The sequence below is a fragment of the Cetorhinus maximus genome, chromosome 24 (genome assembly GCF_964194155.1).
Source record: "Cetorhinus maximus chromosome 24, sCetMax3.hap1.1, whole genome shotgun sequence".
Taxonomy (NCBI): domain Eukaryota; kingdom Metazoa; phylum Chordata; class Chondrichthyes; order Lamniformes; family Cetorhinidae; genus Cetorhinus; species Cetorhinus maximus.
This window is the reverse complement of record NC_135902.1, coordinates 3,259,005-3,285,469: the sequence shown is the minus strand read 5'-3', so window position 1 is coordinate 3,285,469 and position 26,465 is coordinate 3,259,005. Positions and strand designations below refer to the sequence as shown.

The following is a 26,465-nucleotide window of genomic DNA, read 5'->3' as shown; positions in this document are numbered from 1 at the left end:
GCAGTGTCGAGGAAGTTTCAGTGGAACTGCAATGTGTTTAGCCCTTCAGGTGCTGCCAGTGCTGTTGAAGGTTAATAAAAATGAGTGCTCGTATTTATGTCTTATCCTGTCAAAGCACTTCACTCAATGAAATGCCATTGAGGTACATTGGCTTATGTAGGTAAACAATGCCACTCTGGTGCACATTTCGGCTGGTTTGGAAAAATTGCCTTTTCCTTGCACATTACCACAGAACTGAGATAAATATCAGTTCAACTTTCAATTCAATATGAATGATTGTACTACTTAAGCAAATTCCTGTTTCTGCATGTTCCCTCTCTTTCTTGAGTATTTCATGTGGTCATATAGTCAGACCTCAGGAGATTTTTTTGTGCCAGATATTGATATCGATCCCACTTTAATAATTTGCCATTTGCACATTACAGTAACAATTCCATTAATAGAGTGTCTTTGAGGCAGAAAATAGCTCCAGGTGTTTAATGGGTGATGGGAGGGAGCCAAGCAACAGGTAAGTAAAATTCTTACAGTATTTACTGTAAATTGGCAGATTTCACATGGGTTGCAGATATCTTTTGCTGTGCAAGTTAAATTACAGGGAATGTTTCTGTCAAAGGAACAGTGATATTAGAGGAGTGATATTAAAGTCAAGCAAATATTTTACTGAATTAAGTTCTCTTTTTTTCCTGAACTGAACAGCCATTTTTTAATTTTATTGCAATAAATAGAGAGGAAAGTCTGCTTAGAAATAAATGCTTGTATTTATATAGAGCCTTTCCCCACCTCAAGAAGCCCTGAAGCACTTTATAACCAATTAAGTACTTTTGAAGTGCAATAACTGTTGTAATGTAGCAAAAGCGGCAGCCAGTTTGTGCACAGCAAAGTTCCACAAGCACTGTGTTTTAGTGATGCTGTTTGAAGTATGAATATTGGCCTGGACGCCAGGGAGAATTCTCTGGCCCTTCTTTGTGTGGGATTTTTTACATCCATCTGAGAGAACAAATGGGGCCTCTCATCTCATTGACATCTCATCCAAAAGACAGCATGTCAGACAATGCAGCACTCCCTCAATGTTGCTCCGAAGTGCCATCTTAGATTTTGTGCTTGAGCCTCTGGAATGGGATTTTAAACCACAACCTTATAACTCAGCAGTGAGAGTGCTAGTACTAAACCATGGCTGATACCATCATCAGCCATTTTGTTTTGGTGCTCACTTATTTTCTCTGTTAATCTTAAATGGGGCAATTCAAGAAGAAACTGATTTCAGCAGCCGATAAGCCATTAAAAAAATTCTAACTGCATAACATCAAAATGAACAGTTTAGCACCCCAGCATCCCCCCCACCGCTAAAAGAAAGAAGTTCAGATGAAGCTGAAATGGTTAACTCACACTGACTGAAATCCTGTGCTTTGGCAGATTAAGAAAGCTGCCGCTAGGATTTTCCATGTCAGGGTGGCAGGATTGGCTTTGGCCCATGAACCACGACAAATTTTCCAGGGAATGTTTGCACCTCTACTTGGACACCACGTCAGGGATGGAATTGGTTGCTGCTTCCCTCAGTAGACTGTGGCAGTGGGCTGGCTGCTTGTAGGGAGCTCCAGAGGTGGTCCATTTTTGTATAAGTTCTAAATGTTGCAGCGCTGAGGAGCATCATTAATTGTTCTGCAGCTTTAAATTGAAATTTAGGGCTGGTGACTTCTATCTAGCCTTGCTTAGGCCGTCAATCTATCATTTGTTCACAATGAATATGGCCACCCATATTTGGGCAGATACATTTAATGGCAGGAGGGTGTTCTACTTTGATAAAAGTCAGATGATTAAATTTAGAACTGAACTTGCTCAGGACCCTGAGCAGCACCAGTTGCACAATCCTAGTGGTCGCTGTTTAGTGATTGCCATGATTGACTCCCAGCAGGAATTTCCAGAAGCGACAGTCAGTAACTTCAAGTCCATTTCCTGCCAGCCCAGATCCGCTCAAGACTCAAGGCAGGACCACAGGAAATCAAGGTTGCTGGTCTAAAATGAGAACTGAAACAACTCTTAATGCTGGACAGGTGTTTAACCCTTTCCAGTTCTGATTAAAAACACAACATGGTGAATCAAAGCGTGTATGAGAAACAATCCTTATTTGTCAATGATTAGTCTTATTGAGGTACATTTAAAAGCCAGGAAGAAAGCTTGAGTTGGGTTGTAAACTGTCAACTGAACTTTCGATTTGCAGTTGTGAAGTTCCTCCTCAGTTACCACTTCTTTCAATGTACAAGCTCTCTCCGCATGTTGCTCAAAAGTGATTCGGACCTTAAGAGGGAAGTTCCGAGGAAAAATATTTGCTCTAGCATTGAAAAATAGAAAGTAAAAAAGGTAGCAATGGCTGATCAGGGAAAATCTATGGGCGAGTGGAAAGTCAAGGATCACTCGCTCAACAAGTTTACTTTTGCTGGGTCTGAGAAAATGATTGCACAAACTGTTCCTAAACAAAAGCACATTTCATTTATAAACCAAAGAATAGTAAACTGAAAAAATGCACTTGTCATTCTTTACTCCTGTGAAACTGCACAGCAATGAGCCTTTACTTGGTAAAATTTGGATCAGTAAATAGAAAGTGGGGCTTGTATCCATATAAAGGGGAGTTGTTTTTATCTCTTAAGATGTTTATATGTAGATGATGAAAATCATTCAATGGGTTCTTCAATCTATAATTCGCCAGATGTTCTTCCTGTAGAAAGGACTCATCAGTGCAATGGCCCCATATGTGTCTGAGCTCGTTTCTTTTAAGTGTGAATAATGCTCATTTCACATACATGGATAAAATTAAGCAAAAATTTGAAGTGGTTAAACTTTCAGGTCAGTCTAATGTTGAACATTTAAAACAAGAAGATTGGTTGCGAGACAATGGGGTGGATTTCAGTATGCAGTTTTCAAACAAAAGAAAATACATGTACTATGTGCATAAAATATTGTCCACGTGTCCTCGGGCATGCCAACATCTTACAGGCTCAACTCCACTGTGGTGATACTCCAGAAGCAATTGCTTATTTCTGCACAAACTATTCAATTGAGTTTGTGGACTCGAGGGATGCTTCATCCACCTTATCTCATGTGGAATGACAGCATGACACCAACATCGCATCCAAAAGTATGGAGGGTAACGATGAAACTTACAGCAGCTGTGATTAATCGCTCAGTGATTCAGAGCCATGGTATGTAGCTATCACTGAAAAAGCAGAATCCAAGGTTGAAAATACAGTTCAGTAACATGTCAAAAACTAAAACAGGGGAAATATTTTTAACAATGGGAGCGGAGTTTCATTTTGTGCTTCGAGTCTAGTTGGAGATTAGGCTGTTCTTGCTCGTCACTTCATGAGGTAAGTGTAACCCTGCCTGCCTGCCTGTTGCTGAAACTCATATGTTAGTTGGGGAAATGTAATCGTATTTCAGGTGTGTAGTGACAAATAATGCTGCACTACACCACGGATGGACGAAATGACTGACATCACCAAGCTGAAAGCACACATCGTGTAGGCTGCCTGGAAAGCATCATTGGCAGAAACTCAGCAAGCTCAAGGCTTTACCATCCTATCTTTCTACCTGAAGGAGCTTGTGATGAGAATCCTTCAAAAATTCCTGAACAATTTGTACAAGTTGGTAACATAGTAACAAAGGACTATTTGTTGCACAGATAAGCCAGTATTATTTATTTTCATCATTATTCAAGTACATCAAACACATCTGACTGTACTTACACGCAATAAGGCATTTTCTGTTAGCACATCAAATACAAATCCTGCACCAACCTTACTACAGATTTCAATCGGATGGCAGTTACACAAAGAAATCTGCAGGAGAGGGTCTGTGCAAATGGGACCAGAACTATATCATACTTCATTATATTGTACTATGTAAACAAGAACAGATTTCATCAAAGGGATAATAAATTTAGTAACCTATGTGTTTCATATTAGATCAAAGGGCTATATAGCCATAAGTAGATAATTTCCTTTTTTGCATAGTGCCAGATTTTGTTTATTCCACAACTCCTTCAAAACAGTGGTTAACTTTGGCATTGGATAGTGGCTGTGAACCACACTAGCCAGTATAATTTTACTTCTGGTGTAGTAAAGCAATAAATATCCTGCTTAAAACTGCAGTGGCCCACAAATGATCTCTTAGAAACAAACAATACTCAATCATTTGAAGTATAACTCGGCCATCTGTAAAAGCATTCAGCCATTTGCAGTGGGACTTCCTTAGCTACACTCAGCTATTTGGGGTAGTACTCAGGCATATTAAAGGATTACTCCATTAACGGAACTTCCAGTCCTATTTTTTTTAATGTTTCAATGCAGCCATTAGCAGGGGAAAAAAAAACCAAGTTTGAAAACATTTTTGCATTCTCAACTTTTCAAGCATCCCACAGCCATGTGCTGCATTTTAACCAAGTTTCTCCAGTCAGCAACAGTGTTTTCAGTGAGCTACTGATGTCTTGACATCTGGAACTCGTGCAGCTGGTGTCTGTTTGAGAATGATGGGCCTTGTTGGCAGTAAAAAGGGCCCTGGCAGCTTCATAAGACATTGGATGGTGAGGCATCCACCCTGTTGCAAAAATTGGTTTTCTTGAAAACCATCTCACATACTTAATTTTAAACAGGGCAATGCATTTGCTTCTCTTATAAGATACCAGCTATGTCGTTCATAAGTAATAATATTTGCCACATTAGAAAGGGCCTGCAGCTTTAAAACAGCAAAGCTCATACATCATTGCATAGCTGAAAATCTCAGCAATCTCAACAAAGGCCACATACTAATTTATTTTAAACTCGTTGAAGCGTCCACTATCATTTCACACCACTGACAAAACATTTAAATCCTCGTGCGGTTTTTAATTTTTGTCAACATCACTTTGGAAAAAGAATAACAATTCTGAAAATATGTGAAACTCAGTCCCTAAAAGAGGCACAAAAATCAATGAAACTCAAACCAGCTTCACAGAAAAAAATTGGTTCCAATGTGCACAAGCCAAGGATGCCAATGCCTGGCTTATGGATACATATAAAATTTAAATCTTGTTTCTGAGGCCACAGTTAGGGAAAACACTCATGCAATGGGCACTACAGATATATTTAGGTTATTAGAGCTGTTTGTTGTTTAATCATTACTATGGCTTGGTAGAATGTTACTCTTCTTTCAAAACAATGAGAAATGTTATTTATGAACCAAAAACTGCATCGTTACCCTCTTTGTATGCAGAAAACATTTTGATTGAATTCTTTTTATTTCCTATTTATTTTAACTACTGTTTATTTGTGGTCCCCTTTCATGTTTTATAACTGCTCAGTAGCAGAACACGGTCAATACAATGATACATTAGCATTTCTTTTATACTCTCAAAGTGTAGATACTGTTAGTTCTGAACATTACATTTATATTTAGTGGAGCACACTAAGATCTTCAATTACAATTTATAGCATGCTTTCAACAGTTAAAACAAAGCCTATCAATACTAGTTTTCTGACACCTCCAGCTATGGTATAAGTTAATGAAAATGAATAACATTGAAAATGCAGTCAGACAATGCCTTTGCATTCAGGAACGGAAAAGGAACATGGGGAATTGGTTCCGGGACACAGGTTTGGTATCTGCAGCTTGGGACTGGCTGAGTCTTAGTGTGGTGGTGATATCATACACCCAACACACTGTGATTTGCTGCTGTCCACTGCCCACTCCTTCCACTGGGGAAACAGAACTGATGGAGATACTGTCAGCACTTCATGCCGTTCACAATGTTGGCAATAGAGGAGCTTCCCCAGACTCTACATTGCGAAAAAACAGTGACTGCTAACAGCTGCACTTTGAGGCATTACACCTTTCCCAAAGCTATCAATGAGAGCCCAAAAAGAAAGTTGAGGTTACGGTTCGCTTTACCAAGGAAGAAGAAAGAACAAGTGTGAAAAGGGTGAGACCGCGAATCGGACAAGAATAGTGACATTCTGCAGCACAGAACTGGACTACAAAATCGGAAGAAAAACACAAAGTGTAGCCTCATTACGTCGGACAGTGTCTAATCCTGGGCATTCAAATCACCTCTCACACCAGTCCTAACCCTACCGTCCCTAGCTTATATTAGCTTTCAAACCTCCACATCAATGGTAAAGCAAATCTCCGTCCATACAGAAATATTTGGACAAAATAAATCCTGTAGAACTAAAGCATTTATTTTACCTTCTTGCAAATAGTAACTCTCCAGTGAGATTGCTATAGGTTATCATTACAAGGAATGGTAAATACATAGCACCATTGAAAATTGTAAATGTTTTATATCTACATGAGTAAACTATTCAAACTTATCAGCTATTAGCAATTTATTTGTACAAGCTGCGCCACTTTTTTTAAAACAGCTTACTAGCTATAATTTGTACATGCGCTTTGGTTAACATGTTCTATTGAAAATAAAGTTTTGTTGCAGAATTTGGCTTCAGCAAAAAATTTTTTTTAATAAACTGTTAAAAATGAATGTTCTGTAGGCACTTTTAATTAGCTTGCAAAACAGGGCTTCAGTCAAAAAAAAAGCAAACAATACTATGTACATATGTGTAAAAAGTGTTATAAATAGGTTTTAAACCATAGATACTATATACATCTTCAAATTAAAACAGTAATGTTTCTTTTATTCCTCTAAGGTGGCATCATATGGATTGTCGTGGTCTCTGGCAGCTCATTCACGTTTCCTTAGAATGACATAGATGATTCCACTGCACAGGGCCAGAGGGAAAGCAATCCATGCCAAAATGTAGGCAAATCCATAGCTGCCACTGTAGCGCTCACCATGAATATGAGGGTACTGTACTGTGTATATTGCTGCTCCACTCATCACACAAATGCCTGCAAAATAACACAAAGATTTGTTTTAAATCCAATTTATTTCATATGGCTATTTCATCCTGAGAGTGAAACAATACAGTTTTGATCATACATTGTGTGCAAATATTGCACACTAGACCTGGCAAACTGTGCACGACTGCAGCACCCTGGTGGGAGGTCCTGGGCCAAACGACTGCCATTTGGCTTGTAGATAAAGAGCAGAAGCTGTTGTGCTCTGACTCAGACAGGGTAATTGTTACCTAATGCAGGATCAGGTAGAACACCAATTTTACAATCTGCCCAATATTATTTTATATTGACTTCAATGAAGAGGAAACTTGGGTCATATGTAAAACTAGCTTTGCAGTCAATCTACTCAGTTTCCTTGACGGGTGATTTAGGTTAAAATTTCCCCCTTACAGAGCCCACTTTGCTAAAGTTGCAGTGTAACCCTAAACTGACTCCCCTAATGCAAAGCAGTCAGAGGCTCTGTGGAAGGGGTCGTGTCACACTTCTTGGGTTTGACACTCCCATAACAACATGCAGTATCAAACTGGATTTAGAAATTTCTCAAGGGCACTTTTTAAGCATTAATTTACATAACTTGCCAACACACTCTAAACATGAAAATTTTAACCTGTTGGAGAGACACTCTGTGAAGGCATGTGACCTATGCAAGAGCAGGTTTCTCAGCCTGGCTACAACTCTAGTCCTTCCAGCTAGTAATGTAAATTAGGAACTACATAGCTGGAAATGACATTCAGTCTAAATATAGCAAAAGCCTCCATTTAGTGCAGTGTCTCTTAAAGAAAATCTCCTACCAAATTGCTTTAGCCCATAAAAAGAGGAAACCAATTCTCAGAAATGTACGATATGTTGTAGTTAAGGGGGAAATACAGGAATGTTCCTTATTACCAGCCTTGCATATAGCAGGAATGAACATTTGTGCCAGAACTAAGTTCTTTCTTTACAAAACTTCTGTAGATTTATAATAATTTCCCGGAAAAAATCTCTAAGTAGCCATTCTTGTGAAAGTTGCTTTCAGAGTAGGAATCTAAGGCAAGAAGTAACAGAGACTTAGTTAAAAAAAAAATCTGATGTAACAGAATCCCTAAGTACAATTCTTTGAATTTGATGATCCACAGCTAAATCAATAGTGACTGTCAAAGGGAATCCTAGTGCATAACAAAGTTCTGTTATTAGTTAGCCTGGCCCTGATTCAACCAACCCATTCGTATTATTAAGTTAAACTGCTAATTTTACAGGTACACATTCTCAATCAGCTAAACTTACCCCAGCTATGACATCTGTTCCCCTAAAAGATGGTAACATCACCATGCAGATCCCCAGTGAGCCCTTAGAGGATACCAGCCATCCATTAATGAGGCATTTATGTAATTCAACTTCTGACATCTCAAAGAGGACTGACACCAATTCCTATTGTACCAAACTGCGACTGAGTGGGGGGGCATCAACCAATGGAAAATGGAATACTGAGAACCCTGCATTAACTTAAATCTAACTTAGAGGTCTGTCTTTAGCTTAAAATACAGCAATTAAGCACAATAGTTTTAAACAGTAATTCACATTGGGCACATCCTTGCAAAAATAAAATCGTTTAATAATTGCATTAGGTTGGTTCTTCCTGAGTGAGAAAGAGAAGCATTTAGTGCTTTACTGCTTCTCTCTAAAGTCCAGAATTACTTCCCATATGATGAATGACTTTAACGTTGTTAGGTAATTGGTGGAGGGTAAATTAGATTATAAATACAAAATAATTATTTGAGTTAGAATTCCCATCTTGTTCATAATGTGACCTAGAAATTCCTTTCCAGACCACTAACGTCAAATGGTGTTTGATAATGTTCTTCTGAAGTGCCTTGGGACATTTTACCATGGAAACTATTGAAGTGTAGGTTGAAGTTGTTGTGTACCCAGTGTACACAACAAGAAACCAAAGCTATATTGTGCTACTATAAGCAAGGCCAAGTTTCGATGTCAGTCTGTTGTGTTACAAAGCTGATGACATCAAGGAATCCCTTTTACTAAAGCACTGAACATCTTGTTTCTTAAATCCAGATATGATTCAAGTAATTGAAACTGATCTAGAGACAGTAGTGTCTTTGCATTATTAATTTGCAGAAGCCATAACGAAAGCTATTGACTGAGGCTAATTTAATTCAGCCTTCTATTAGAAATAATTGAACTGTTTTTCATTCCATTGGCCAAAGTAAACATAACCACACTGTTGTAATGGTTTGATACTGCACCATGTCAAAAGTAAATTATTTGTCTTGTTGCAGCAACTTGGTTGCAAGTCTTTATGTCAACTTTCAAGAGTTTGTTGCTGTACTTTTGGGAACTATGGTTTGTTTTGAGTCTGGGCTCAGTGTATTGCTGCACAGTTACTATAATCCTGGTTGATTGTATTTCTAATGAAAACAGAAGCTATTCTATCTTACCTACAGGAATAAAATGGTTAGGTTTCCAACAGGAAAGACCAAAATGTTACGAAAGATCAGAGAATGTCCTACCACAGTGAAGGTTGTTACATAACCTACTGATGATGTGCAAAAAAAATTAAAATATACCCATATCTTTATTTACAAACTTTGTTCAGATCTGTGAAAAATTCTCAAGGTACTGAGGTTAAGCCAAAAACCCACCAGAATGGAACCAATGATCATGTTTCATGAGACCAATCCATGATTTAAAGAAACAAGCCGACAAAATGAGTTTTTAGGTCAACCTAACATTGAAACTGAAGATTCCTTTAGCCAGATTCACCTTTTATTAATACCATACACTATATTGAAGCAATCCACAGGTTTGTCAAGTTTGCATATAAATATAGTATTCCATTAGAAAAATATATTCTTGTGAGTTCAGAAATCAGCAGCTGTCTGTAATCATACTCTTTGTAACATAAAAATCAGTAAAAGTAAATGGATATGCTAATAACAGTGGGATAAACCATTCTGATAGCCAAGTTGGTATCTCAGACCTGATGTCAACAAGACATCATAATCATTCTGCTTGAGTGATGTTTAGTCCTGAAATCGCAGCAATGATTTTCAAATCCTCCTTTTTGAAAATTAGATTTCTGCATGGTAACTGTTCATTAGTTGAGCTTCCATCCATCAAATTTATCACATGCAGCATTTGTTTGAACTTCCCTCGGTCTGATCTTGAATTTTGTTTGGTGGCTTTCTTTCTCCATATCTTCAGCTACATTCAGCTTGTCCTGACTCTGGTTCTTGTATTTGGAAGAAGCTCTGGATTTATTTTTAGAGCCTGCACAAGATGTACCTTCATCCATTCAGCTTTTTGTTTCCCAGTCACTAAACTTGGCACTTGGACGAATTTGAACTAAGGTCATTTTGTAGACTTTTATTTTTTATAGTCTCTTTACCTAGCTTTAGAGGTTAGTTGATTCACTCCTAACATTATTCTTTAACTATTGGTGGTATAACTGCTCTAAACCATTGCTCAACAAATTTTGTATTTTGTCATTTTTCTGTATTTACTGAGAAGTCTTTGATAATAGTCTCTCTGCTCCTCGGGCGGGTTAATATATTGTAGTTGTAGATTTTCATCGTGACTGGCACATAACCAGGTGCAACTGGTTTTGAGAATTTCAGAAAGTAGCTATTCCAATATTTTTTCAACATTTCTCCCAGACCCAGGGGCCTCAATCTCATTAGTTCAGTAATAAACAGAGAGCCATTTATATCTGTGTGAACACATATGTATCACAGGAATGCATATGAATTGAACAGGGTCAAATTCCCCAGAATCCAGCCTGCTTAAAGCAATTCTTGCTGACCTTTTACTAACTAGCAAGATCACGTTTATCTGTAAACAGATTTTTAATTGCAAGTATTAATAAATTTATGGACATGATTCCAGTTATTAACGAATGATCGTGCAGAGTTTGCCTATCTAGGTTTATAACATCAGAAATACCTCTGACCTAGTCCTTCATGTATGTCAATTGATTCAATTTCCATGTATCATTTTTGTTGTAATATTCATAATGACCTAGTATTAGTAGCAATATTATTGACTATTAAAACCAATAAAGTCTCACATGCCAGCCTTCAATTAATAGGAATTCTGCTCATGGCATATTCTCAACATCATTAAATATCTCCCATCTTCGAAAATCCAGAGCTACAAACTTGAATTTCTTTGCAGTAATTCTCAGTTTAAGGTAAAAGAAATTGAATCATATTCAGGGATGTTTCTTCAATTAGGTTACTAGCAATCGGCCGCACCAATAGTGAATATTATTCTCTCCCATATATATACTCCGACACGTCTGCAACACAGAAACATTAACAAATTCTAATTTTGTATAAACTGGACTGGCTCTGGTCATTCTAAAGTATAACAGAGTTCCAATACATCCACTGAACAATGACTGAAACATCAGATTGTAGGGAAACCACATCCAGCTTATGTTCTATCCAGAGTAGATCATTCTAGGGTCTAAGTTTTTTTTTAAGTACTAATCAGCTTAGCTGTTCTACACTCATTTCTATCCTGCATCCTAGCTGTCAATCTACATGCTATTTCAAGGTGGTACAATGGTAGGCAGAAAAGGGCTGATTTGAAGTTTAAAATTGGGTGCTTCATAGAAATGCTTAAAATGGAAAGGAAATAAGGTCCAACTAAAAGCGGTCAGACCCACTTCCTTTTTTAAAACCTGAAATGGCACCGTTTTATGTCAAAACCAAATTAACTTTCCATCTGACATTAGTTATCTCTAGGAGCAGCTACAGCACATAACCGGGCCAAACCTACAATTTCTATACTACTTTATTAGAAACTCAAAGTGAACCAATGAGAAAATATACAACAGAAAAGTTATTATTGCTTTCATATCAATCGAATACCATCTTAGAAGGGTAGCTTAGTTCCTGCTGTACGGTTTTCAAACAAGGACAGGACTGGACGGCATCCATATGGAGGCACTATATGATTTGGATAGCAGGGAATGTGTGTATAAAGTAAGCCGAGCCAGTGAGAGATCAGGAAGATTTTCCTCACACAGACAGTCAACCTCTGGAGCAAGGTGCAGGTAATTCAGATCAGCTGCAAGCACTCAAAAAAGATGAACAGATTTCGGGTCCTGGCCAATATACAGCATTCGAGAAGGGAGGGAGGTTTATTAGATGTTGTCTCTCATATTCCCTGTGGGCTCTTGAACTGATTTTGATTGCCTTTGAAAGTCGGAGAAGAATTTCCACCATGTTTTCACTTTGATTAGACGAAGTTTACGCCTCTCACAGGAAATGACATGGCTGCTGGTGAGTGGCGATGCTGGGAATCATGATGCTCAGTTACATTGCGATGGTACAGAACAGACATCAATGGACCAGTTGCTCTTTTACCTTCCATCATATCAATCTCTTCGTAGGATGTTCTACTCTAACCAAATTGTCTACAAGTGCATCGTGAGGAGATGGAAACTTGTAAAATTGCTCTGGCTGCTCGTTCTTGCTTCAGAAAAACTTCCATTTTAATAAAGAACAAATTATTCTAACAAAACCAGTTCCACTGCACCTACATTGAAGGGAACCTCCTAGTGCTGACCACATCACAGTGCTATGGCAGCAATCGTCAATACATCCACCACCCAAACTATCTTATTACCTCATCAAAGCAAGTTGACAGGGAGCAGAAACTGAAGTATAGAAAAGTCGGGGAAAATAAGGTAAATATATTTGAAATACCAAGTGTGAATTTTGCGTGTCAGTCCACACAACCTACAACTCTGAAATCCAGCCTTTAAGACACAGAGGACACAGTAATTATCCTTGAGCAATTAAAAGCAATCAGAAGGACAAATGATTCAAATTGCAACAGAAAAGGAAGTAGACACTTCAATTATTCACCATTCTTACACAGACATTGTGAAAACATAATAGTCAATCTTTAAACTTACCTGCAAGTAGCTGAAAGATTCCAGTAATGTAAAACCGACCACCTTTCTGGAGTGTGAACAACTGGCAGAAGAACAAAATCACTGACAAGACGCTGAAGATGATGGAGAGAATCATCATAGCCTGAACAGCTTGCAGCCATTCTGAAAATACAGGCCAAAAGAAAAACTGTTAATTACAATTAAAGAGCATCTAAATTCATTTCTTACAGTTTTGCTCCCTCATGTGGGGCAATTCTACAATGCTGTACTGAAAGGAACCATCAGTTTAAACTAGAAGGATAAATAACCATCTTGGGGGGTGCAATAATAAACTGAACCATGTTTAAAAAGTAAGATCCAAAAGTGATGCCACATACACTACTACTGTAAAGAGTGCCTCACTGACAACTGGTATCAAGCAGCCCACTTGATTGGCACCCCTTCCACAAACATTCACTCCCTCCACCACTGACACATAGTGGCAGCAGTGTGTACCATCTACAAGATACACTGCAGAAACTCACCAAGGCTTCTTAGGTAGCACCTTCCAAACCCATGACCACTACCATCTAGAAGGACAAGGGGCTGCAGATACATGGGAACACCACCACTTGGGTGTTCCCCTCCAAACCACTCACCATCCTGACTTGGAAATATATCGCTGTTCCTTAACTGTCGCTGGGTCACAACCCTGGAGCTCCCTCCCCAACAGCACTGTGGGTGTACCTACACCACATGGACTGCAGCGATTCAAGAAGGAAGCTCACCACCTTCTCAAGGGCAATTTGGGATGAACAATAAATGCTGGCCTAGCCAGTGACACCCACATCGCATAAATGAATAAAAGCAAATTGAGTTTCTGTGTCAAATTAAGTGTTAAGCAGACAATTTAGGCTGTATGGCTGAGTGAACTTGTAATGCGGATAAATACAGAAGGATGAATTCTCCTGGCCTTTGCTCTCCCGGGAAATGCCAAGTTTTCTAGGTGCAAAGGTCAAGGAAAAACCTGGATCGCTGCTCTTTTTGCATTACCCCAGCATTTTGGGAGTTTTCCTTGGGAACCAAAGGTCTGGCCTGAGCCTACTGTAAATATAGGCCCGTTGGAAACACCCTAACAAGTTGCTAGTCTCCTACCTCACTTCCCTATTCAGAAGCTTGTTGTGCCCCCAAGACAGCAGCACCAAAAGAAAGTGTTTCATCGCCTCCGCCACACCACTGCGGACTTCAGGTGAGAACCAAAGGGGCATTTCTCCTGTCTAAAAGCAAACTTGGATTTATATAACACTTTTCATGACCTCAGGGTGTCCTAAAACATCTCACAGGCAAGGAAGTTCTTTTGAAGTAGTTACTGCAATGTAAGGAAATGTGGCATACAATTCACAGATAGTAACGTTCCACAAACAGCAATGAGATAAATAACCAGGTAATCTAATTGAGGGATAAAATGTTGGCAAGGACAGCAGGAGAACTCCTCTGCTCTTCTTTAAATAGTGCCCTGAAATCTTTTTGTGTCAACTTGAATGGGCAAACATGGCCTCAGTGTAACATCACATCCAAAAGACGGCACCTTCAACACTACTGCATTCCCTGCACTCATGTGTCAGCCTAGATCGGGTGCTCAGATCACTGAAGCAGAGCTGGAACCTACTGCCTTCTAACTCAGAGGTGACAGTGGTACCAATGAGCTAATGTTGGCACTTGTCTAGTGCTGAGTGGGCTGGGGGAAGGGGGCAGAAAAATCTGCCCCTAGCTCTTTAGTTAAGTCAACTGGAAGCTGCAAGTTTTTAGGTATAGTTAAGTTGGGGTACATTTTCATCTAAAGCCGTCCTACTGTGCACAGCTGAGTGTTGGAAGCACAAGATACAAAGTAATCCTTTAATCATATTATATTATCTTTTGATTGGCTTTTAACTGGAGTTCTTCAGCCAACAAGGCAGACTTTAAATGCCTGTGACATATTCTGTATACTATAAATAGACTTCACGCTTTTAAAGAATAATTCACACAGAATATGTTTACATCACTGCCCTGTAATTCAAATTGCACACTAGCACTTAAATGACGCCTCAACTTTGTAAGGTAAGAGAATAAAAACAGCTGAAGGTTGGTCTGCTAGACCTGTAATGTTTCAAATGTATCTCTAATTCCTGATAAACAAGCTGATCATTATTATCTTTGTTTTTGGACAATCAGAATTAAAGTTTCATATGTCACACACCATAAAAGGAGGGTCCCATCCCTTTATGCAGCCACCTGGCAATGCAGTTTATAAATGATGTGTTACAAAACTTGAATTAACTATGCCTGATAAACAAAATGCACTAACTTATCACTCAAATTTGCAGAAAAAAATCACAGTATTAAAGGAGATATCAGAAGTGGTAATAAAATGCTGCTAACATTGGATCTTTAGAAACTGCTGCCCATTAAATAAATAAAGACTGTCATGGCCAACTTGACCCACAGGTTTTACTTTCTATTTCTGCTGCTAAACCAACAATCCTTACTCTACACTGCGAGATTCTGTCAAAGCTTAGAATAAGGTTCCAGTAAAGGTCACAGGTCGCCAACAGATTTTGTTTCGCAAATTAAAACTTGCTGTTCAGAATCTAAGACAATCAGCAACATTTCCATCTCGGTAGGAGATATGTTCACTGAATGTTAAAAGCATGATCTTCATGTGTGGTAAGCAGTGGTGTAGAAAAAGCAAAAACATAAAATACTGGCTATATGAGGGAGGTCTGTCAGTGTTTGAAAGAGAAGGCAAGTTAATAGGCAGAGTTTTGCAGCCCCATCATGGTGGGGGTGGGGCTGGAAAATGCAGCGAGCCATTCAAAGGTCCATTGACTTCAGTGGGACTGTAAGATCCCACCAGCATAAAATTCCGCCCCATGTTCCAGTTTAAATTCTGTGAGTTTCCAAACAAAACATTGGCTTGTGTTATATTTCCTCTTAGGCACGGGTGATGCTATTGTTTTTAAACCAGCATCTTCTGCTTCTTATTTCCAGCGCTTCAAATTTCTCCTTCTTATTTAGGAAGACCATTATGATTTTGAAGTTCTACAAAAGCTTCTCTTCTTTTAAAGGTCACAGCAGATTCCCACTTCCACCTCCGATGGTGCCAGTCTACGCCCTACAATGTCTGGCACAGCCTCAGCACCTCCCACCTAACCTGCAGAATGTCATGCAAGGCTTCTATTATCCATATGAAAAGTAGGCAGGCAATGGAATCCTGTAGCCTGCAGCAAGTTACATTTACCAATAAGTTATAACCAAAACTGCCGGGATGATCGTGTGTGTGAAGATTTGTTTGCAGCAGGACATTTGCATTGATATGTAAATCTCCTCCAAGCTTGTTGTACTATCTAAACGCTTTAATGTTTAAGCATTACTTCCTCCAGATTTGCTTCAGTTCCTCCCCCCTTTATATTAACACTATCCTGCAGCGTGTATTGAGCTCTCGCCAGTGCTCATTGAGGTTTCTGAAGCCCAGACTGCATTTTAACACCATATAGAAATCTCCATTTTCTTCTTTTCTCATTTTGAAACTGAAGATGTAACTTACATGTTAGAAAATTATTCTAACTGTAGCACACTCCAAGCCCAGCTATGTACCACTTTCTTGGCCTGGAATAATGAATGCAACACTGAGCTTAACCATTGGCACCTTATGAAATCTGATCAAACAGCTTGTGAGGAGGAAAATGTAACTTTAATCTGCTTAATCATCCCCTTCAAACAGCATTTCTGGCAGGGCAGCTCATGTTACTCCAAACTGAAAATCTCTTTCTTTCTATTACTTTCAAATTTTGATGATGAAACTGTAACCTCTGTGATTCTCAAACCAAGAGAGCCCATCGAGGAATACCGTTCCTTTGTGGATATCAAATATTCAGAAGTGAGCCATTTCTCTAAACCATCACTAATATTCTAACCAGGGCCTGCCAAAATCCCAAATTCAGCACGGTTTATACACTGTGCTTTTCCATAAACCAATACCAACCCATTCGCTGTAAACTGTATTCGCCAAGGAAACACTCAATCCCATTTCAATCTGGTCAAACTATTTTCTTTACAGATTGGGTATTCTGTGCTATATTCTCCTTGCTCTGAATCTAAAAGAGTGTTGATGCTTTCATTTTTGAGACTACATTATGATCAGCTGCCTCATTCCAATCTATAATTAAGTTGCACCAACTGCCTCAGTTTACATCTAACTACTCTGTATTTCAGCTTCTCAAAAATGGGGGTAAAATTGTCATGAAGTTGGTTGAAATCCTAAATATTTTTTATTTATTCAACTCTCTCTGTTCCAGCCTGCTTTTTCAGTCTAGAAAACCAGCTACGCCTTGTGAAATGAATAGAAGCACGATAAGGCACTGTAGCTAAATTCTTTGCAAGTAGTGTGAGAATAAAACTTGGCTTGACTCTCTGAAGAAATAAAACTGGTCACAGTGGTTTTTGGAACACAAATCCATGGTTTAATTTCAGATCATGTGGTTGTGGTATAATTGCACCCAATTTAGTATATTCTACCAAAACAATGATTCAATTTCAAATAGCATTACCATTTTTTCACAAACAGAAAAACAAAACAAACGGCTAACTTACTTTGTTATTGACTATCTCTCCGGCCCTGAAGGTGACTGCACCAAGTATAACTGATCCATAATCTAATACATTGGGGTTTAAATCAGGTTCAAAGGATTTAGCATTTTTCGCCGAAACGCTCAGTGATATTAAAAGGAGAGAAAATAATTGAATTTACAACTAATGAAATGCTTATTGAAATGTAGTGATGTTGCAATGTTGGAAATTGTGGCAGCCATTTTGGGCGTATGAGATAATACATTTTAGTAATGAGGAATAGATATTGACAGGAACACTGGGAGTTCCAAGCTCTTATTTGAAAAGTGCCACAGGATTTTTACCTCAACCTTTTATTATTATATGTAGCAAACTGTAATTTTTTTGGTATTCCCCCTTCCCCAGATCTAATAATCAAACCCTAAAAAGTTTGAGGAATCAAATCCCACTAACACTTTGTTTCATCCCAGTAATGTCAATTATATTCATCTGTCTAAAATTATTTGGATTGAAGAGTCACTGGGTGAAAGATGTTTAAACTATAAAACTGACTGCATCATTAACTGATGGACAAATATTTAATCTCATTTAGATTTGAGCTGTCTCTGGCATTTACCATACTCAGTAATGTCATATTAAATAGCCAAGGTTAAATAACAAAGGCAATGTGTTAGAAAAAAATTAATTCAATCTGAGTGGACTTGAATGAATGTGGAATTTCTGCCTACGTTGTGCAATAGATGGCTGATCCCAGCCCAGTCCCTTGCTGCAAAGTGCTGACTCTGCAGCATGAGGCGCTGCCAAGATTCAACTCCGGCCCATTCAGTGCACTTTTGCAGCTTGCCCACTAGGTGCTCCCAGACTTCACAGACTCCCAGGACCTCGCCCATATTCATCCACTTTATAAAAACAGAGACGTTAAGCGAATTTTATAAAGCATTCCTGGTTCAGAGGGCATGCTCATGAATGGAATGGAGATGTGTGCATGTCATTGTACCTGCAAACTCTAAATGGGAATGATCTATGGTGTGACCATGTTCAAGTATAGACTGGTCTTCACTCTCAAACAAGCAGCAGCAAACTGCAAACTGAGAGGAGAGGGGAAAACACTCACCGTTAGTGGTATATGCATCGCAATTCCAGAATTCCATCCATGTACAATTCTGCCAGATATCTAAACTACGAGAATCACTGAAGTACCACCAAGACTACAAGAGAAACACAACAAGGGTTAAACAGCTTGTCTGCAGGAAGTGAAATTCCATTATCAATTCAATGAAAAAATTCAGGTTCAAATGAGTTTAATTTTAAAATTACTCCGAAAACTACACCCGGGAACCCAATTTAACTTAAAACGCATTTTCGTTTCGTAAACACCGAAGGATTTACTGAAAAATGACTTTCAAAGTAAAACAGTAGCCCATTCAATTAAAGCTGCATTAATGTCAGAAGCAACCCAGGTAATTTTGTAAAATATGCTCCATCGATGATACTTATGGATAACACTTGTACGCATCAAGTCACTAAAACCAATAAACAGCACTCACTTAGTTTCAGGAAAAATTGAGCAAACTTTCTGCCAGTTTAAAAGTCAATATATTCTGAAACGAAAAGGCGGTTCAATCTGACCTTGGGTGTGAATTATTTCCCATAGTACCAAATGAGAGAGTATCGGAGACACTGCGTTTTTTTTCTCTCCAAGGTACCTCTGTCAGTCTGAGCCCAGAGATTATTTTTTTTCTTTCTCTGCTTTAAGTAGCCTGTTGTACTTACATTAACAATTGTTGAGATTAGCAGCAACACCAGGACTGTCAGATGCAGCACAATGATACCCGCCAACAACACGATCATTTTGGAGGTTTTTTTCAAGTTTGGAAACTAAAACAAAAATAAAAAGAGGGAGGTAAGTTGCCTGTGAACTGCTTGGAAAGAGGTGCGACGGTCTCTGGCGCTTTTTCCCCGCTGCAGTGATCTTATTAAACTCAGGGCGTGTCTGCATCATGGACAAGACGCTAATCCCCGACAGAGGGAGTCTTGCCTGTAAGGGCAGCACCGTTACTCTGGGAGCAGATCCACCAGCGCTACCTGAACTGGTTCGTTTTCGCACTTTTAATTCTTTCCACTGCGGTAAAGGCTTCCATTAATCACAATCATTTGATTTTGTCTAAGCATGCGGTAACCCTGCCCCAAAGATACTGATCATCACTCTGCGCAGAGCCAGCAGCAAGTCAAAGTTTAAATAGACAGCACCGATAACAAACCCACATTGAAGGGAATGATGCACAATATCCCCCCCACCCCATTTCTTCTTGCACACATTTAATATTTTAGAGCATCAGCCTTCTCGGTTCGCGACACCAGATCCCACAAATATCCAAGTTCCAAATACACAACACACTGTAAACATTTTAAGATCAATATTCTGTTTACATTCTGTCCATGGGAGGGTTTGCAATGCCTTCATTTTAATTGATATATTATTTTGAACAGCGCTTTATTTAAGTTCTTTCAAAGTCAATTTCAACGGGTGAAGCAACCCGGAGGGTGTTGTTAAATTAACCTTCTGTGAATCGACTGTGCCCAAAGCGGCTCTGAACCCATTGGGGGGGCCAGAGGGGAACAGACTGCAGGGGCCGAGAGGAAAGGGACCCTCTACAACGCCACTTTCAGGAGCCGTGTGTGTGTTTTTTTTAAATATTTCATCCCAAACCCAGGCGCTCCCCCCACAAAGGCACCATTCACTAAGGCAGTAGCTCAGGGTTCTTTTTTTTGGACATTTGGTGTAGATTAAAGCAGGCAGGCATCTTAACCAATTATAGAGAGTCGAGGCTCGACAGGAACATTTAAACCCCCCTCTCCTCTCTCCCCAATCACTGACCATCTAAAATAAATAAGCAATTTATGAAATGCAAGCAAGCAATCCAACTGGCGGAATAAATAAATGACGATATGGGGGCTAAACCCAAAAAAGGGTCTGAAACATCTGGGCAGCTGTTTCGGGTTCCGCTTTGCAGGGCGATGCAGTCACTTTCAAAAAAGTGAGACAGGAATGTATTCATACACGTTCAGGAAAAAATAAATAAACAAGAATATTCGTTAACACAATTATTTTTTTTTAAAAAGAAAAGCAAGCAGGAATCTTGCCAGCAGCCAGTTCGGGTAGTCACCGCCCCCCATAAACTCTGCAAAATAACTATTAAAAGCGCGCAGCTAAAATTAAAACTGCGGCTCCCGCAAACTTTCCTGCCTTTTTCCCCAAAGTTTTGAATCCTTTTTTTCGTCTTGAGACACGTTAAAGCCCCCCCCGGCCCCCAAAAACAAAAATAAATCACTTTTGAAAAGTTTCTTGGGCCTTTAGGAAGCCGGACGGTCTTTTCCATATAAATACAGTTCAGTTCAAACTTACTTTTTGACAAGTTGTCCTGAGCCCTCAGAATGTTCAACAAATTTAGATTTTTTTTTTAAAAAAAAGAAACAGATCCTTCAGCCGTGTTCTGATACAGAAAGAGGAAAAGCTGATCCAACTTACTCTTGGACAGATATCCCTTAGCGATCGATCTGAGAGAACTTGACCTTAACAGCTAAGCCCCGTCAAAGAAACTTGAAGTTATAAAGTGGCCCCTTTAGTAGGGAGACCAACGCCCTCTCATTACGCACGGCGCCTGGGGTGTGGCTGCTGTCAGCTCTTGGCACTGAGATTTGGGGAGGGAGGGAGGGAGGGGGAGCGGGCTGGACAAGGCCATATTGGAGGTCATCAGTCACCCTCTATCCTGCACCAGTCTGTAGTCGGAGCCGACAGGCAGCAGCATTCAGGACACGGGCGGCGGAACTAACCCAGCGCCTCTCAAATCACAGCCTCGGCTGCTGCTGCCAGGTCGGCGAGTTTTGCAGAGAGGGGGTCACCTCACCCAGACAGGACACCCCAGCCCAGCCCAGCCCAGGGCACTTTCTAGCGCACACCTTTCCTGCAGGGACAACATCAGCATTGCTTAAAGAATTGGTAACTGCTATTGGCTGGGATTGGAGACTTGCAGTCTCAATTAAATTAGGATTTCCCCCATGTATATATCGTTTATTACTCGTATTTCACCAGCCTGGTGATTTCTGCTGGGTTTTTGTCCGCTCGCTGTAAACAGAGAGAAATAACTCGTGGGGTAGATGCCAGGGCGAGATGACTGAAAACCACTTGGGAATAATCCGGTTATCATCTAATTGTTTTTTTTTTGGTTGCTAGGGTGGGTGGGTGTGTGCAATGGTGTTTTGGTTGTCGATTTTTCCCATACAGTCTCTTGGTTACCATGAGCACCTCAGTCAGTTCCTGTCGCCCTGGTTAAAAGGGACACATTCAGCGGCGGTGAATTCACTGACTCACTCCTGAATGCGGTTCGCTTTCCTCCCTCTCCCTCTCTCTCTCTCCCTGTGCATTGTTTATAGATACAAAGGGAAACAAGAGCTGGGGGACTCCAAGGGATTTCCTGCTGGTGAATGGAGTGTGACTCCGTCAATGGGAACTCCCTTTTCCCAGCACAGTGACTGGGGCGGGGGCTGGTTCCATTGCCTCGTGTTAGTTACCCTGACCCATGTTTCAGTGCAGCTCCTATGCGATATCTATTGCCTGTATATCAGCATGAAAATCTCCCACCACATCGAATTCTTTGTACCCAGGAAGAAAGCAGTTCGGACCAGTACCCTCATTTCCCAGTTTTTTTACTGGTGTTCCATTTTAAGGTATACATGACCCGTTCGGTCCAATATTCTTATTTCCTAGTTTTTATTGTTTTTTTTTTCATTCTGGGGTACCTTGGGACTTCTGCTCCTGATCAGGTTTTATATAAATGCGAGTCTGATTAGCACTGACTGATCTCCCATGGCATTGCTCATGATCTGTAGCTCCCTTGTGATGCTCAGGGGCTAAATATGGAATCCTGTTTAGCTCTGCCTGTGCTAAGGTGTCCCATGTCATGAAGTGGTTTCACTTGGTATGTGCAGCAGTAACTTAGAGGCTAATAGCTTAGCTCTGTCTTACCAGCATCTCTGTCAATCCCACTGTCAGCCTGTCCCACTGCTCATTGGATATCCACTACAGGATGAGCAGAGATTTCCTCCAATTAAATATTGGGGAGAACAAAGTTACTGTCTTAGGCCCTGCCACAAACTCCATTCACTGCCCATCGATTCCATCCCCATCCCTGGCTACTGTTTGGGGCTGAACCTGAGGCTTTCATCCTATTTGACCCTGAGCTATCCCCTCCTACATCACCCCGTGTAACACTGCCAGCCTCCAATCCTGCCTCCACCCCCTTGCTGCTGGAACCCTGATCCATGCTTCTGTTAGCTCCAGACTCAATGATTTCAATATTTTCAAGATCGAAACGATGGAAATCATGGGAAGTACAGTGTTTGGATAAGTAAAACAATTTTTCCTACAGCTTCATCAATGGTCTTTCATTGTTTAATGCTTCAGGTAAGTATTTATATCTACAGTGTTTTCTGGTTCACGCACTTATGGTTAGACATTTTAACATCATTCAATAATCCAGAAAATTCTGAAGTCAGGAATGACGAGACAGAGTAGATAGGGAGAAACTGTTCCCACTCGTGAAAGGTTTGAGAATGAGAGGACACAGATTTAAAGTAATTGGCAAAAGAAGCAAAAGCGATATGAGGAAAAACTTCTTCAAGCAGCGAGTGGTTAGGGTCTGGAATGCACTGCCCGAGAGTTTGGTGGAGGCAGGATCTATCGAGGCTTTCAAGAGAGGATTACATGATTATTCCAAAAGAAACAATCTGCAGGGTTATGAAGAGAAGGCAGGAAAATGGCACCAGGTGAAATGCTCATTCGGGGTTTGGGGCGGGGGGGGCAGTGTCGGGGAAGGGGACATGGATGTCCTGCCCACTGAGAGCTGCCAGCCAGTCAGAGCCTGGCAGCTCTACTGAGTGATAGTACCACTGTCGAGGCAGTGGCTGCTGCAGGTACTGCACCCAGCCGAGGCCTAGGATTGCCAGGGACGCAGGCCAGAGGTAACTGAAGGTGAGAGGGGGATTGCAGGGTGCTGTTCATAGGGGAAGAGGGGAGGGGGTTTAGCAGCATGGACAGATGTTGCTCTTAGCAGGTGCCCCCCCCCCCCCCCCCCCCACACCTCCCCCCTTCCGCCAGTGCTGGCTGCTTCGATCAGGCACTGAGCGCCTTTGAACAAGGGAACCACCCCTGGGAGCCTGCAAGCAACCCCATACGGGCTTCCTTGATATACTCCCTGTGTGATGAGCTCTCCACCTATTGCTGAGTTAATACCAGTGGTGGTGGGATTGAAGCCCTTAATGAAATGGCTTAAAAGCCTCAATAGGCAGTGGGAGGGGAAGGCCATTAGTGGGCCACCCTCCTGCCCAATTAAATGCCCCGGACCATCAAACTCCCCTCATGGGGGGAGAGCAGAAGATTCCTGTCATTTACATTAAATTGACAAAATAAATTAAAGCAAATTTTTCACATATTTAAACACCAGGCTCTTCAATAGACCAAAATAATCGCTTTGTAGGCTGCTGTTCAACATGCCAAATGCTGAAGACTTGACGATTATAACAATTAAGGTATAGCCATTTCGAGGTTAATCTCCGATGTGTTTTCTTTGTCAAATCATGAAGGAGCTTTACTGAATGAATAAACTTCTCTGCAGCACACCAAGTGTTAAACACGCAACATGGGTGCAACTATTTGTGTGAGGTGCATTGAACACTAGAAAATCCTCACTTCAGTGTAGAGCTCATGAAGTAGAGTGTTCAACCCTCTGTTCATGGTCAAGACCAGCAGAGCAGCTGTGAATTTCTAGAAATCTTGATGATGTAATTATCCATGCTTTTATCACCTCTCGACATGATTTAGTTAATGTCCTTCTCACTGGCCTTCCATCCTCCATCCTTCATAAACTCAAACTGGTCCAAAACATAGTTACCCTGATCCTGTTTTTCACTAAGCGCTGCTCTCTCTCTCTCCCTCTCTCTCCCTCTGTCTTTCTCTCGCTCTCACTGGCCCATACACCCTGCCTTCATTCTCATGTTCACACTGGTCTCACTGATCTATATTGGTTCTCAGTCCTCCAACACATCGGGCAGAAGTTTATGCTGATCGGGCGGGCGCGCGCCCGACCCGATCGGGCGTGAAACCGTGCGCGATGATGTCAGGCAAGCATCCCGATGTCATTCCGCACTCGCGCGATATTTCGATTGGCGGGCACGCATGAGTGTCAGAGCCGCGCCCACCATCGATTAAAAGGCCACTTAAGGCCATTAAAAAGGCAAATGACCTAGATTTCATGTTGTCTGTGCGATGAACGCGAAATGGCACGGGCAAAACGGGCAGGTGGGCAGCCGACATTTTGCGATACCTTATCCAAGGGCAGGATAAAAAGGGTCAGCAGCATTGCCAGTGTGAGTAGTGAACAGTTTAGGAGATAGTTTGCTGCTGGCTACTTACTGGAACTTGACAGCTTCATCTCAGTTCTGAGCTTCATTCTTAGCATTTTCATTTCAGGGCTCACTGGTATCTCCAAGGCCCCCGGAGGATTTTGACCGTGTGGATCCTTCCAGGCAGCAGACAGCCTTCTGTTACCCTGGTAACGGGGATTGTGGTCTACGCTGGTGGCACCTCCTCTGAGGAGGAAGAGAGGGGCAGAAGGGAGAGGAGGCCGGGTGTCCCAGTGCAGCTTCCGGGAGAGGGACCTGTGGGAGGAGAGACGCACGCATAAGGGCGCAGGACCTGCAGGTAGTCCAAGGTGGAAGGGGCTGCAGAAGATGCCAGTCTCCTGCTGCCAGGGTTTATAGGCGGTGACACAGCTACCTCAATATGTCTGAGGTGTAATGCTGAAGGAGGGTCCATCTCTCAAGGGAGACAGTGACCTCCATTTGTCAGATGATTGGGCCTGAGATCATCTCCGGCTATGTGGGTGGACACCCCATGCCAGTGGCTCTGAAGGTCACAGTGGCCCTCAACTTCTAAGCCTCCGGCTCTTTCCAGGGGTCAGTGGGGGATCTTTGTGGAGTCTCCCAATCAGCTGTCCACAGTTGCGTCAAGCTGGTGACAGAAGCTCTGTTCAGGCGGGTACTGACCTTTATTCTTTACCGTACGGATGAGGCCAGCCAGGCTGAAGGAGCCAGAGGCTTTGTAGTGATTGCTGGATTCCCCTGTGTCCAGGTGCTATAGACTGTACACATGTGGCCATTAAGGCACCAGCGGGTCAGCCGGGTGCCTTCGTCAACAGGAAGGGCTTCCACTCCATGAACATCCAAATGAACACCACAAGACACAGATTCTGCAAGTCTGTGCAAGGTTCCCTAGCAGCTCCCATCCTCAGACATTCCCAGGTGCCAAGGCTATTCAGTGCTCCAGCCCGACTGGATGACAAGGACTATCCGTGAAAAGGTGGCTTATGACGCCTCTCCACCATCCAAGAACAGAGGCAGAGCAGCATTATAATAGGAGCCATACCTCCACAAGGACAGTGATAGAGAGGACCACAGGTCTTCTGAAGATACGCTTCCAATGCCTGGGCTGTTCAGGGGGAGACTACAATACCCCCCAGAGTGGGTGTCACTGGTAGTGGTTACATGCTGCGCTCTCCACAATCTGGCACTGGCAAGGAGAGGACCCACTGGAGGAAGAGGATCTTGATGCAGCTCCACAGGCCACAGAGAAGGAGTTCAGTGGTAATCAGAAGAGGAGCATGGTGAGGAGAACGCTGAGGGTATGGAGGCAGACGTCTGTATCCTTCAGGGAGGCAGAGAGACCAGGAACGCTTTGATCCAATGCTCCTTCAGCAAGGCTGCCAAAGATCTGCTTCCACCTCATGCCAGGGCTGCCGCCTCCATCCCAGATGTTCAAAATGACCCTTTCATTTCAACCCAAAGTTCACTCAGTGCCTGTGCAATAAAGTTTAGAGACACTCACGTCCAGCGTTACACACTGGTGTACCCTGCACCAAAAATAAAAGGTGAAGCATACTCAGGCCATCACAACAAAAGCAAATGTAATGTTATTGTCACATTCAAATCACATTGACATGACCATTACTGGTGTTGATGTCCACATCAGAGAACATAT

At 41.3% G+C, this 26,465-nt stretch overlaps 1 protein-coding gene across 2 annotated transcripts; it reads right to left on the bottom strand.

Annotated features, from left to right (window-relative positions):
• Positions 1-3,664: 3,664 nt before the first annotated feature.
• pmp22b (peripheral myelin protein 22b) lies at positions 3,665-21,143 on the bottom strand. 2 transcript variants are annotated; one of them, XM_078570678.1, is made up of 5 exons: positions 20,901-21,143; positions 19,145-19,249; positions 18,486-18,579; positions 12,806-12,946; positions 3,665-6,876 (listed from the first exon to the last, which is right to left on the bottom strand). In XM_078570678.1, the coding sequence occupies exons 2-5, from the start codon at positions 19,220-19,222 to the stop codon at positions 6,710-6,712; spliced, it is 480 nt and encodes a 159-aa protein (XP_078426804.1). In that variant the 5' UTR covers positions 19,223-19,249; positions 20,901-21,143; the 3' UTR covers positions 3,665-6,709. The 2 variants fall into 2 exon arrangements, with proteins under 2 accessions (XP_078426804.1, XP_078426803.1); XM_078570677.1 differs by having other exon boundaries at positions 6,189-6,876; positions 20,778-20,954.
• Positions 21,144-26,465: the final 5,322 nt, after the last annotated feature.

Coding starts and splice junctions, on each gene's coding strand:
- pmp22b (XM_078570678.1), bottom strand. CDS start 19,222: ATGATCGTGTTGTTGGCGGGTATCATTGTGCTGCATCTGACAGTCCTG. Junction 18,580..19,144: donor TAATCTCAACAATTGTTAAT/GTAAGTACAACA, acceptor TTTCTCTTGTAG/TCTTGGTGGTACTTCAGTGA. Junction 6,877..12,805: donor AATCTTTCAGCTACTTGCAG/GTAAGTTTAAAG, acceptor GTTATTTTGCAG/GCATTTGTGTGATGAGTGGA.